Source organism: Schistocerca cancellata, chromosome 8, assembly GCF_023864275.1.
Source record: "Schistocerca cancellata isolate TAMUIC-IGC-003103 chromosome 8, iqSchCanc2.1, whole genome shotgun sequence".
Lineage (NCBI taxonomy): Eukaryota > Metazoa > Arthropoda > Insecta > Orthoptera > Acrididae > Schistocerca > Schistocerca cancellata.
The window spans coordinates 132,054,285-132,068,528 of NC_064633.1; the positions used below are offsets into that span (position 1 = coordinate 132,054,285).

The window sequence follows — 14,244 nt, forward strand, 5'->3', positions numbered from 1 at the left end:
GTGTATTGAGAACAGCTTCAGAGAAGCAAGAGAAAGATTCAGTTCTAAGTTTACCAAAATGAGAGGATTAAGATGAATACTGACTTTTATGAAATATGAAAAATCTTGTTTATTCTGGGTGAACTGAACAATACTTTTTACACACTCATTCGATATATTTCTCATACGAACCTCTTTAAAAAGCACATCAGAAGATGTGTTTACTGGAGACTAATAGAAAAGAAAATATGGCTATGATTAAGTCTCTGAATAGTGAGGATTCCCAAAGTGTAAGGATTCCCAAAGTGTAATACTTAATTATTTATTAAGAATATGTTAACATGGATAGTACACCACATTGAATAAGGCAGTAATGATTCCTGTATAAGAACCTGTCAACTACTCAACCAGTCCAGACATTTGAGTGTTGACCTCACCAGTTGCATAGGAAAATTCTAGGAAAAAGTGGACCATGGCTTTGTGGGTATTCTCAGATCCCAAAACATAAATTTGTAGTTGCTGTATGTTAGTATTAATAGACTATAATTCTATTTTTCTGTGTAGGATTGGTAAGGTATCTATATTTCTGTTGAGTTGATAATTAAGATTTCTTAACCATTAATGGTGTGTGTGTCCTGCAGTATGGTACAGTCTATTGTCTCTGTACCTGTTGAAGAAATCTCTGAACTGGTTGAGACACATTTTAGTTAGAGAGACCTTTTATTATGTATGACCTATTGTAAAAAAAGTCCTATTTCTTGTACCCATGGCAATAGAGATTTTAGCTCCAGCAACCTTCACTCTCCAGTCCTAATGTGGTGCAGGCCATTCCTAGTGAAACCTCATTATCTGGTACTCCCAACCAACACCAATGCAATGTGCACCATTGCTAGCTCCACATTAACTCACCATACAGCGAAGCCAGTCACGGCAATGGAACAGCTGAATAATCAAACAATGGAAAATCCAGGATGGAATGTAACAATACCAGAGAAGGAAAGTTGCTACTCACCGTATAGCAGAGATGCTGAGTCGCGATATGCACTACAAAAAGATTCACACAATTATAGCCTTCAGCCATTAAGGCCTGTGTCAACAGCGGGCACACATACACACGCGCACACACACACACACACACACACACACACACACACACACACACACACACACACACACACACACACTTACGCAAACACAACTTGCACACATGTCTGCAGTCTCAGAGAACTGAGTGTGGTTTCAGTTCTCTGAGACTGCAGACGTGTGTGCAAGTTGCGTTTGCGTGAGTGTGTGTATGTGTGCATGTATGTGTGTCTACTGGTGACAAAGGCCTTAATGGCCAAAAGCTATAATTGTGTGAATCTTTTTGTTGTGCCTATCGTGACTCAGCATTTCCGCTATATGAACAGCTGAATGAGGTACACATGTGCGCCACCAGTTGAAAAGGCTATGATACTCAAGTCACATGCCCTGTCTCTCTCCAACCTGTTCTCTGCCCCAACCACTATTACTACCTGATTATCTTTAGTGCGTTCTTTATGCAAAAGACCTTGTGTCCGCTATCTCCTTTGAGCCCAGCACTTGACTTGAAAAAGCTGGTGACCTTACACACCAATCCTAACTTCTCCTGTAACTGACAGCCTACACCTCTGGCATAACCACCACCTAACAGCAGTACTTCTGTCTTCTTGACATTAGTGATATTCTGAGTTCTTGAGCATGGACAACTACTGCTGCTTATTTCTCACGTCTACGGTACTCTTGTGTAATGCTCCTCTCCATTCAACTCTGGCAGCTGAAACCTCCTTCTGGTGCTTCCAACAATCTGTCAGACTGCATCCTTCCCCTTCCAGCCTTCGTACCAGCTGCCAATTCCAATCAACTTCAAAATTCTTGTCAAAGTAATTAACTATAGCAATAGAATAATCCAAAGTTTGTTAAAATGATTGAATGTTCTGAAATTTGCTGTGTTTATTCAGCTATAACAATATGTCATCTCAAGGGAATGTGCTACGTTCATTCGAGTGCAAGTCCGGGTACATCAGCCATACGTATGCAAACAAAATGCAAGGCCCACATCGCACCTAACTGAAATTCAAATGGCACAGCATATTTCATGGAGGGGAAAAATAAAACCACAGCAGAATGTCAAATTTTAACTTGTTTGGCAAAAAATGACACTTGTGCATATATTCGTTACAGTGCATATATTCATACACAAAAATATGTGAGAATCTGCAAAGTTTATTATTATGAGTGTGAGTCAGTATGCTGGCCGTACATTAACAGATCTCAGTCAAATCTAGTGCAATTTCATCATAGAATATTAAGACTATTACAATACTAAAGAAATTATCTACAATGTGAAGCAGGTAAAATAACAAATAAAACACAATTAAAAACTCACACTTTCATGAGCTCAGAATGTAAGCCAGCTCTTGAGTTTATATTTGTGCCCATATGATCAAGATAAATCAGCCATTACTATTAATTCTGAAGTTTTGTCTACTGTACATTTGCACTTGGTTACATTGTTTGCATGCATCTGTTGTGGTTGTTTAGTTTTCCCACAAGGTTATAAGAACATTCCTGAAAAGTGATGTTTGTGCACCGAGAAATGCAATCCAGACTGTTTTAATCTTCTAATCTGACTTCTTTTGTTGTACTTTGTAAAATCTGTGGTTTCTTTGCCTTTATAAGAGTTTCATCAATTGTGGACTATGTTGTGAGGATTGTGACTGCTAATTAAATTAAATAAATTACGATTCCGGTGATTGACACAGATTTATTTATTTATTTATTTTCAATTGGCTATCATGATACAGCAAAAAATCTTAGATATATGACACGTCTTTCATTTAAACAGCAACAGAACCAGCAGAAAGCGAATGCAAAACCAAAAGCTAAATCTTCTACCAAGGGGGACGGAAACAAGCAAGCAAGTTCCACAAACAAAAAGAAATCTGCTACACAAGACAATCAGTGGGATCAGTGGAAACAAAAAGATTCAGAGGTAAGTGTATAATGAAGTAGAATGAATTCATTAGTCCATAAAGGGACTGTCAAGGGGGGAAAAAATTAATTTTTGTTAAATATCTTAATACACTTGTTGCTTCACTGTCATATTAAAAAAGTTAGTCACAAGCTTAAGCTTGTGGCCTTTATTGCCTAAGTTTCTATCATCTAATCACGTTTTTCTTTGCAAGGCCATAATATTTACATGATAGTGGCGGAGTGTATGCAGGTCAGCATCTTCATAAAAAGGGGAAAGATGAGGGGAGGATTGTGTTTTGTCATAGGCTTAGTTCAGTTGCTTCCCACCAGTGACAAAATAATTGGAAACTAAGAATACTTAATAATAATTTAAGTAGGGGAAATTTGTGAAGTTTTGGTTATTGCAGCATGGGAGACAATTTATTGTAGAAGTACTAACAAACCAAGTCAAGTAATTAATGTGGAACAGGTAGGGGATACACTGGTTGTGTAATGGGTGTTGAAATAAATTAATGCAGTTTTAGACGGGCAATACGTAAAAAGAAAACAAAAATGGTTAATTGCAATAGACGTAATCTTTCCTATTTTCTCGGCGAAATTGATGGTTTACAAGTTGTGGGTTGGTAGCTGAGTTGTCAGATGTCATCTCTGCACCATATTATAACTACTTCCATACTTGTCTTTACCAGGTGTTGACTAGTTTTCATTACTCACTGTTTCGCCTCAACCAAATTGTGAACGTTACTCACTGCAAGCTACCCAGAAATTTTTTCCTGATACTATTAAACAGTAAACTTTCTATGCATTTATTATGTTTTGGTAATACTTACGTTGATATGAGGTGAAATATTTTTTGACTATACAAAACTGGCTGAGCTGAGTTGTTTCACAGTTTCAAGCTACTCCATGTGGCAGATGTGCATATATGCTCCCACATAGGCCTATAATAACTTTACTGTAATGCAAACAAGCAAAAATTTGTCATTACATGCATTTCTTGTTCTGTACATACTGGAAAATGTGAATGTAATTTTACGTATGGAATTTTGCATGGCAGAAAGGCAATTAACTTGACAGAAATAAAAATTACATTCATAAATATTAAAACTGCCACTACAACTTACACACAAAGATAAATGAAAATACTACTAGATTTCAGTTCCATGGGTTTCATTTGGAAGGGGAGCGTAGATGGTAAATTTGATAGGCTGAGAAAGCTTTTTTTTGCGGGGGGGGGGGGGGGGGGGGAGGCAGGCAGGCAGGCAGGCAACCCACCATACATGAGAAGGAAGAAGGAAGTGAGACGTGTGGCCATACTCATGCTTCTGAATCATGAATTAAATAGTCACTTAGTAACTTCCTAACTCCTGACATAACTTCGTAGGCTTCCCATCTCCTCATTTGCTGACGAACTGAAATGAACATGTCCTCTGAATAATAAAGTGCATTCACTCACTCCTATGGTGAGCTAATTGCACTTAACAAAAGATGTGCGTTACTCTTATATATTTATTAAAATTACAGTTTACACAGAATTGCCCAAAGAAATGATAGTATTATGTATCCTAATGACTGGTGTAGATGTTGGTGTCATCTTATCTAGGTAGTCCTTCAAAACTGGAGTCAGGTTTCTTAACTAGCTGTAAAAAGTCCTGTCATGTATCATAAGGTTGCAGTTTAAGTAATGAATCAATTTAAAAATGTTATTTCACAGTTTAAAATTTCACTATCTCCACTTTCCTCTCAAAACTCCATACAGATTGTATTGTAACTGTACTCAACTGCAATTGATTGTACAACACTCACTGCCTTACATCAGTCTTTTAGTTTATGTTACATGCATTTTCATAGAATGTTGTTCACAGTGTAACAGTGGTGGTGTTGTGTTGTACAGTGTTTAGTAAGAACGTACAAATCTTAATATTTTGGCTAGTACTCTTGGCCGTAGAGGCAGTATTGGAAGTTTGCTTGATTTACTGCTGATACAATGTGAAAACGGACAATTTATATTATGAATCATGTAAAACTATTTCAATTGTTCAGGGATATATAAACAAACAATATTTTCCCAGAAAACAACCATTTGAATAAAGATTTGTAATTTGACAAAACCATCTGACCCCTTGCAGTGCCCAGTTGAAATATATGGTACAAGTAATTTATAAATTCAGTTTTCACAAAACATATTAGAAAATCAACACACGTAACTCTCCTGTTGCAATACTTGGTATCAGTGTTATCCAAAATGTCTTATTTGTGATTTAGAGTACAGTATGTTTCAAATGACATAAACAAGATAATTTCCAGAATAAAAATACAAGGTTCTGAAGCAAATTTTATTGTAAACAGAACCTTATATCCGGTACTGCTTGTTTATAATGTTACATCAGTGCAAAAACATTTTGAAAATATAACATAATTGGATAGATAGAAAAACCTAAACACCAAGCAGCAGGGGGAGGACTGGTGAAATTTGGCAAGTGGAGAAGGTTCAGAAAAGTCTCCCAGGCCCTGGGCCAGGGCAGATTTACTGGACGCGATGAGAAGGAAAGAAGTCTTTCCTTCTGTTCCCGTGTGATAGGTCTCCCCTGTCTCGGATTGTGGGCAATTTTCACGAACTCACTCCATTCCCTAAATCTCGCCAGTCTTTTTCCTTCACCCCTCTGGGCATATCATTGGTAGCAGCATAAGCATTCGAGGCAACACTCTCATGCCACACTGGAGGCTGTAGGAAACACAGCAGTATGGTTGGCGGCATGTGTATTTTAAAGTGCGGCCGACCAGATGGCAGCCAATACTGCACAAACTTTGTAAGTGGGCTTTCTGTGAGATATTTTACATCTATCTTTAATAGCTTCTGTCCAGTGAGTCAGACTAACCAACGACCATTTGTGCTTCCCTTCTATTTATAAATTCAGTTATTCATATTTATTTTGAGTCCCATACAGTTAAGCAGTATTCCAACATGGGATAAATAAGTGATTACTTTATAATGTTACTAGCAAACCCAGCAATGCTTCACATTTGCTGAGTATTCATGGAAATCGTATATACATCCCAGCTTCCTATCCCCTGTCCCCCTGTCGTGTCAGGGGCTAGAATAGACCCATGGCCCTTCGTTGCCTTTCTCAAGAGGTGACTAATAGCAGTCATTTTTATTGGATCAAGTTTTTTTAAGTGTGGGCCATTTGAGGAAGGTTGCCTTACTATGGTGCATTACTTCTCTACTGTGCACTGTTACCTTCTGGACCAACCAATCCAGTTCAGTAGCCGGTCCGTCATAGTGAGATTGTCATGTACCTTCTCTGTGTTAGCCCCCTGACAACGGAGATATCGTACTGCTGATGCCTGAGCTGTGACCTCCCCATGTCAGCCTCTCCTCTTTGGGGTACCAGGACTCCGTACATCATCTACTGTGCCAGGTGGCCTTTGCCTGGGTGGGGTGGTGACCGTGGGGAGGACCTCCAGTCGGAGTGAGTGGCATCGGTGCAGATGATCCGCAATGAAACGGACCAAACTTAATAGTGGCCTTGCCAACACAGCCATCTCATCAGTCAGGATCAGTGATTTTAATGCAGAAGTTTACAATCCTACAGTGTTTTCATCATTGACCATGACTCAAGACGAGAGTCAGCTCTGAGAAATGGGCGTGGACAGTTTGCCAAGTTCTTGGCTTGTTCCTGCACTGACAGTGGCCATTTCACTTCAATAAAGCCAATGTTTTTCATTGAAAATATTGAAGATCGATTTGGGAAGGCTGCGTCAATAGAGGTGAGAAATGAATCTTTGCTGATCAAAACACCACATGCCAACCAATCACGAGCACTTCAGACCTGGGTCAAGTTAGGAGATGTACCAGTCACCATTTCTCCTCATAACAAGCTCAGTGGAATCCAAGGTATTATCTTCCATTGGGATCTAATGCTACAAATCAGTGAAGAGCTGTGTACTAACCTGACGTGTCGTGGAGTCCATTTTGTTCACTGCATCCAGAAGGGATATATTAGACCTTCTGGTGACAAACAGACCCGAACTATTTGAAACAGTTAACACAGAACAGGGAATCAGCGATCATAAAGCGGTTGCTGCATCGATAATTTCAGCCGTAAATAGAAATATTAAAAATGGTTGGGAGATTTTTCTGTTTAGCAAAAGTGACAAAAAGCAGATTTCAGAGTACTTGACGGCTCAACACAAAAGTTTTGTCTCAAGTATAGATAGTGTTGAGGATCAGTGGACAAAGTTCAAAACCATCGTACAATATGCATTAGATTACATCGTAGGAGATGGGAAAGAGCCACCGTGGTACAACAACTGAGTCAGAAAACTGCTGCGGAAGCAGAGGGATCTTCACAACAAACATAAACATAGCCAAAGCCTTGCAGACAAACAAAAATTACGTGAAGCGAAATGTAGTGTGAGGAGGGCTATGCGAGAGGCGTTCGATGAATTTGAAAGTAAAGTTCTATGTACTGATTTGGCAGAAAATCCTAAGAAATTTTGGTCTTATGTCAAAGCGTTAGGTGGATCAAAACAAAATGTCCAAACACTCTGTGACCAAAATCGTACTGAAACAGAGGATGACAGACTAAAGGCCGAAATACTAAATGTCTTTTTCCAAAGCTGTTTCACAGAGGAAGACTGCACTGTAGTTCCTTCTCTATATTGTCACACAGATGACAAAATGGTAGATATCGAAATAGATGACAGTGGGATAGAAAAACAATTAAAATCGCTCAAAAGAGGAAAGGCCGCTGGGCGTGATGGGATGCCAGTTCGATTTTACACAGAGTACGTGAAGGAACTCGGCCCCCTTCTTGCAGCGGTGTACCGTAGGTCTCTAGAAGAGTGTAGCATTCCAAAGGATTGGAAAAGGGCACAGGTCATCCCCATTTTCAAGAAGGGACGTCGAACAGATGTGCAGAACTATAGACCTATATCTCTAACGTCAATCGGTTGTAGAATTTTGGAACACGTATTATGTTTGATTATAATTACTTTTCTGGAGACTAGAAATCTACTCTGTAGGAATCAGCATGGGTTTCGAAAAAGACGGTCGTGTGAAACCCAGCTCGCACTATTCGTCCACGAGACTCAGAGGGCCATAGACACGGGTTCCCAGGTAGGTGCCTTGTTTCTTGACTTCCGCAAGGCGTTTGATACAGTTCCCCACAGTCGTTTAATGAACAAAGTAAGAGCATATGGACTATCAGACCAATTGTGTGATTGGATTGAAGAGTTCCTAGATAACAGAATGCAGCATGTTATTCTCAATGGAGAGAAGTCTTCCGAAGTAAGAGTGATTTCAGGTGTGCCGCAGGGGAGTGTCGTAGGACTGTTGCTATTCACAATATACATAAATGACCTTGTGGATAACATCAAAAGTACACTGAGGCTTTTTCCGGATGATGCTGTGGTATATCGAGAGGTTGTAACAATGGAAAATTGTACTGAAATGCAGAAGGTTCTCAACGAATTGACGCATTGTGCAGGGAATGGCAATTGAATCTCAATGTAGACAAGTGTAATGTGCTGGGATTACAGAGAAAGAAAGATCCTTTATCATTTAGCTACAATATAGCAGGTCAGCAACTAGAAACAGTTAATTCCATAAATTATCTGGGAGTAGGCATTAGGAGCGATTTAAAATGGAATGATCATATAAAGTTGATCGTCGGTAAAGTAGATGCCAGACTGAGATTCATTGGAAGAATCCTAAGGAAATGCAATCTGAAAACAAAGGAAGTAGGTTACGGTACACTTGTTCACCCATTGCTTGAATATTGCTCACCAGTGTGGGATCTATACCAGATAGGGTTGATAGAAGAGATAGAGAAGATCCAACGGAGATCGACACGCTTCGTTACAGGATCATTTAGTAATCGCGAAAGTGCTACGGAGATGATAGATAAACTCCAGTGGAAGACTCTGCAGGAGAGACGCTCAGTGCGGGCTTTTGTTGAAGTTTCGAGAATATACCTTCACCGAGGAATCAAGCGGTATATTGCTCCCTCCTACATATATCTTGCGAAGAGACCATGAGGATAAAATCAGAGAGATTAGAGCCCACACAGAGGCATGCCGACAATCTTTCTTTCCACGAACAATATGATACTTGAATAGAAGGGAGAACTGATAGAGGTACTCAAAGTACCCTCCGGCACACACCGTCAGGTGGCTTGCGGAGTATGGATGTAGATGTAGATAATAGAGTAGATGATGGAGCTTTTATCCTACCCTTCAATGGCAACATTTTGCCTGAGAAGGTTAAGGTCATGGCTTATAGGTGTGACGTGAGGCCTTACTTTCCTCCTCCGATGAGATGTTTTAATTGCCTAAGGTTTGGACACATGTCCGCCTACTGTTCTAATGAGGCTATCTGTAGGGCATGTGGACAGGTGTCCCATAAAATCAGGCCTTGTGACCAACTCCCTCAGTGTGTCAACTGTCTGGAACTGCACCCTCCCCGATCACCGCAATGCTTATTGTTCAAGAGGGAGAAGGAAATTCAAGAGCATAAAACCCTTGACCACCTGTCTTACCAAGATGCAAGGAAAAAGTTTGAAAGACTTCATCCAACTAATATGGTCTCCGATTTTGCAACTGTCGTGTCACAGTCCACACCTTACACGATGAGTGTGTGTCACATGACACCTCCAGGCCTTGGTCATATTCCAGGACCTGCCCTGTAGTTGTGGCAAGTAGCGTCAGCTCCCTCATACCCTACACCTATAGCACCAGTGGTTCCTACTCCATTGGGGTGGCCAGAGGTGCCTAGTCATTCTCTGCCATCAGGGATGAAGACACCTGTCAAGGTGCCCCCCTCTGAAGACAAGGACCAACAGCTACAGGCTGGGACCAAAGAAAAGTACAGTCCTATTCGCTTCCAGAAGATAAAAGGGGGAAATCTTCACAGAAATTGAAGTCTTAGAAGGATAAGCAGAAAGGTAAACTACTTTCTGAAGCTTCGAATGTTCTGCTACCCAGCCCTGCAGCAGTCTAGCCTGTCCACATGGATGATCGATTGCGCTATCAGGTGGACTACGACCTAGTAGCAAAGTAATCACACCCATATTTTGCATTCGCCACTTTCACAGTCCTGACACCAATGCTCCTTCAGTCGAACTGTAATGGCTACTAGCACCATTTGACCAAACTCTGTCATTTAATGGCTACTTACTCCTTAATTGGCATAATTCTTCAGGAAACACTGTTTACGCCAACACACCTCCCAGCTCTGAAGAACTACCAACCCCACTGTACTAATCACATTAATGTCAAGAGGCTGTCTGCTGGGGTCATATGCTCTGATATTTTCAGTGAGCAGGTGCCACTTACTGCTGCACTAGAGGCTGTGACCGTTAGTGTCTGCCTGTCAGTTTGGATGACAGTATGTAATGTTTAACTACCCCCAGAAGATGTTTCCATTATCGTGAGCTGTTACAGATAGTAGCACTGCTCCCTACCCCTTTCCTCTTATTGGGGTATGTTAATGCCCATAATTCTCTGTGGAGAGGTGACACTATATCAAACAGGGGCCAAGTACTATATCACCTCCTTTCGGAATTGGATGTCTGCCTACTCAGTGCTAGAGCTGCACCCCATTTCAGTGCAGCCCACAAAACGTTTTCAGCTATTGGTCTCGCAGTTTGCAGCCCAATTATCTTACAGTGGTGTGCCCATGGCGATCTTTGTGACAGTTACCATTTTCCTATCATTCTCTCCCTCTCCGCTCACAGACATCTAGAACATGCTCCATGTTGGTCACTTCAGGAAGCCGTTTGGCAGGCTTTCTCCTCTGCAGCCACTTTTGCAGCCAATCATGTGATGAATATCGACAAATTGGCACAGGATACTATTAATACTATTACCCATGCTGCAGCAGAGCCAACACCCTACTCCTCTGGCTCATCCTGACGACCACCAGTGCAATGGTGGTCTGAAGATATAGCCACAGCTAACAGGGAATGCCCCAGTGTACTTCAGTGGAACAAGTGCCATTCCTGTATGGATAATTTAATAGCATTCAAGAGACTCTAGATGAGAGCACAGTTTTTAATAAAGAAAAGGAAGCAGAACTGTTGGGAGGGATCCCACAACCCATCATCCCAAGTATGGACTCAACTCTGCGACATTTGCAGCCACCCAGTGCCCACAGCAGTTCCTGGCATCCTTGTCAATGGTAACATCTGCACTGATCCTGTGGTACTTGCCGAATGTTTTGCGGCACACTTTGCTGAAGTGTCCATCCTCATCTAAACACCTTATTGAGTGCCGCCCGCTATCTTTCCAAGCATACAGCTCTCTATCATACAGTGTCCATTTTAGTGAATGGGAGCTTAGCAGCATTTTTGGCAGAGTGTCATGGTATGACCCCTGAACCTGACAAAATCCATGACCAAATGCTCAGACATCGTCGTGCTGATAGCATGAAACACATCCTCGAGCTTTTTAATTGCATTTGGCAGGAGGGAGTATTTCCCTCTCAGTGGCAGAAAGGTATTATCATTTCTGTCGTGAAATCAGGAAAGGGCCCATATATTTTAACTAACTGCTGGCCAATCTCTGCAATGAATGGGCTGTGTAAGCTATTCGAATGAATGGTCAACCACTATCTCTGTTGGTACTTTGAAGCCAGTTCCAAAGCGGCTTTCAGGCTTTCTGGTCCACCACAGATCACCTGGTTTGTTTGGAATCCACAGTGCATATCACTAACATCTGATTGCTGTGTTCTGTGACCTGTAGAAGGCGTATGATACCACCTGACATCATTACATCCTCTCTACACTGCATGAGTGAAGTTTCTGGACTGTTTACCCATTTTTATGCAGAATTTCAGATCTCTCCGATTTTTTTTTGGGTCTGGATAAGTTCGACCTCAGCAACCAATATGTACAGGAAACTGGATACTCTCAGGGATCGGTTCTGAGCACAACACTGTTTGCTATCTTTATCAGTGGTTTCGTAAATGCAGTGGACCCCACAGTCTCTCCACCACTGAACCTGCATGGTCTTTGCCAGTACTATGCCTTTGCATTACAGTGCATCGCTGAGCACCAACTTCAGGGGGCTGTCTGGAGAGTCCATGACTGGGTTCTGAATTGCGGGTATCAATTTTCTTGTGCATAATCACAAGTTATTCATTTTTGTCGACTCTGGACTGTGCACCCGCACCCAGAATTTTATCTTAGCGAAGTTGTTGAAACTTTCGAAGTCTTAGGTATTTTATTTGACCACAAGGTAACTTGGCTGCTGCACGTCTGCTAGCTAAAGGCAACTTCCATGAAGAAGCTGAATGCTCTTAGTTTTCGTAGTCACTCCTCATGGGGTGTGGACCGTGCAGTTCTTCTGAGATCTTACAAACCACTGATTACAACCCGCTTGGGCTATGGATGTATTGCCTATGGGTTGGCAGCACCATCCATACTGAGTGCTGGATCCTGTTCACCACACTGGCATGCAGTTGGCAACGGGGGTCTTTCGTACGAGCCCTGTTGACAGGCTCCTGGTGGAAGGTGGTGTCCCACCGCTGTGAGTTTGATGGCAGCAGCTTCTGACAAGTTAATGTGTCACAATCTGCCAGATGCCTACCCACCCACATCACTCAACTCTGTTCCACAACCAGCAGTTCAGACGGTTTGTGCATAGCCCAAAACTGGGCAGACCAACTGACACTGTTGATCTTACCCTTCTCCACCACCTGTTTCTTTCAATCCTCCATGATTATTCTAATTCAGTAATGCATCTACACAGATAGATCGAAAGGCAATGACTGCGTCGGTTATGCTTCTGCATATGCAAGGGGCAAGAGAAGCACTCTCTGCTGAGTGCTTGCAGTGTATACACTGCGTAGTTGGTTGCCATCTCTCAGGCTTTACAGTACATAAGATCCCAGATGAACTTTCTGATGTGTAGCAATTCCATGGGTTGCTTAAAATACATAACCCTGTGCTGTCCCAAAAATCTTGGTTGCCAACATCTGGGGCCTACTGGCTCAGCTCTACAGCTATGTAAAGATGGTGGCCTTCATCTGGACAGTGAGCCACATAGGCATTCCAGGAAATGAACTTGCTGACTGTGTAGCCAAAGACACAACTACAGGAGATCAACTTGATGTTGGGATATGGGGCAGACTTAAGATTACAACTTTGACTCAATATTTTGAGGCTCTGGAAATTGGAACGGCAGGCTACTACAACCGAAAACAAGTTGAGAGTGATTAAAGGGTCCACTAAGGTGTGGCATACATCTTTCCACACCTCTCAGAAAGATGCCGTTTGTGTTGTGCCAACTACGCATCAGCCATACAGGGCTCACCCAGGAGTTCTTTCTGCGATAGGGGGGGGGGGGGGGTCTACTGATGATAGAGCCCATGTTCTTACTGAGTGCGCCCTGTTGGCCAATCTGTGGTCCACTCTCAGCTTGCCTACCTCACTGTATCAAAAAAAAAAAAATAAATAAATAAATAATAATAATAATAATAATAATAATTACCCGTGGAGGCCCGGGAAAAGAATAGGCCTTCGGTATGTTCTGCCAGTCGTAAAAGGCGACGAAAAGAACAAACCACTAATAGGGCTAACCCCCCTTTTAGTGTGATTAGTTGGTTCAGGACAGAACTAACGAAGTCTCGGACAAGCGCTGTTGTGGTTGGGGACGACGCTTGAACCCTATGCCCGTCCACAATGGTAACGACACTACTAGCCACACGGAAAATGATTTAAATCCAAATAGAGGTGTTTTGCAGGATATGCTTCCTGCAACCATTCTAGAAGGAAAACAAAGACAGAGGATGAGATGGTCAGATGTAATTAACCGACACCTCATGTTCTGTTATTTTTTGTGGCGGCGTTCGTAACGACAAACACTTCGCTGTAGAAACGGCTTACGAAGTCACCGCCACACTTTTAATAGCGGGCCGACTGGTCCGCTGGAACAGTGAACAGAAAGATGAAAACCCAAACACTCTGATTAAATAAAAGTCGGTACTTATCTTTATTAACGGAGATACAGAAACACAGTAGTGAACTCCGTGTCTACAGAAATCTGTCTAGTTCGAGTCGGAGCGGCTAGGTCAGCGTCGGCTGACGACAAACAACAACTCTGCTGCGATGAACACACAACTGACTAGCAAGTACACAAATCAGTGGTGAGTATACAACTGAGCAGCGAATACAGAACTGTCCTAGCGCTCGCGACTCCAGCGCTTAAGAAGGCAGAAGCCAGCGGTGGCGCGCGCAGACTTGCGGCGATTTCCTGTATCGCTGGCGC

At 42.0% G+C, this 14,244-nt stretch overlaps 1 protein-coding gene across 1 annotated transcript in view; it reads left to right on the forward strand.

Annotated features, from left to right (window-relative positions):
• LOC126094822 (G kinase-anchoring protein 1-like) overlaps window positions 1–14,244 on the forward strand; it is a 72,358-nt gene that overhangs the window by 13,707 nt on the left and 44,407 nt on the right. Inside the window, exon 2 of the mRNA XM_049909402.1 lies at window positions 2,846–2,992. Within this exon, the coding sequence (XP_049765359.1) occupies window positions 2,846–2,992 (147 nt within the window). The remainder of the gene's footprint in view (window positions 1–2,845; window positions 2,993–14,244) is intronic.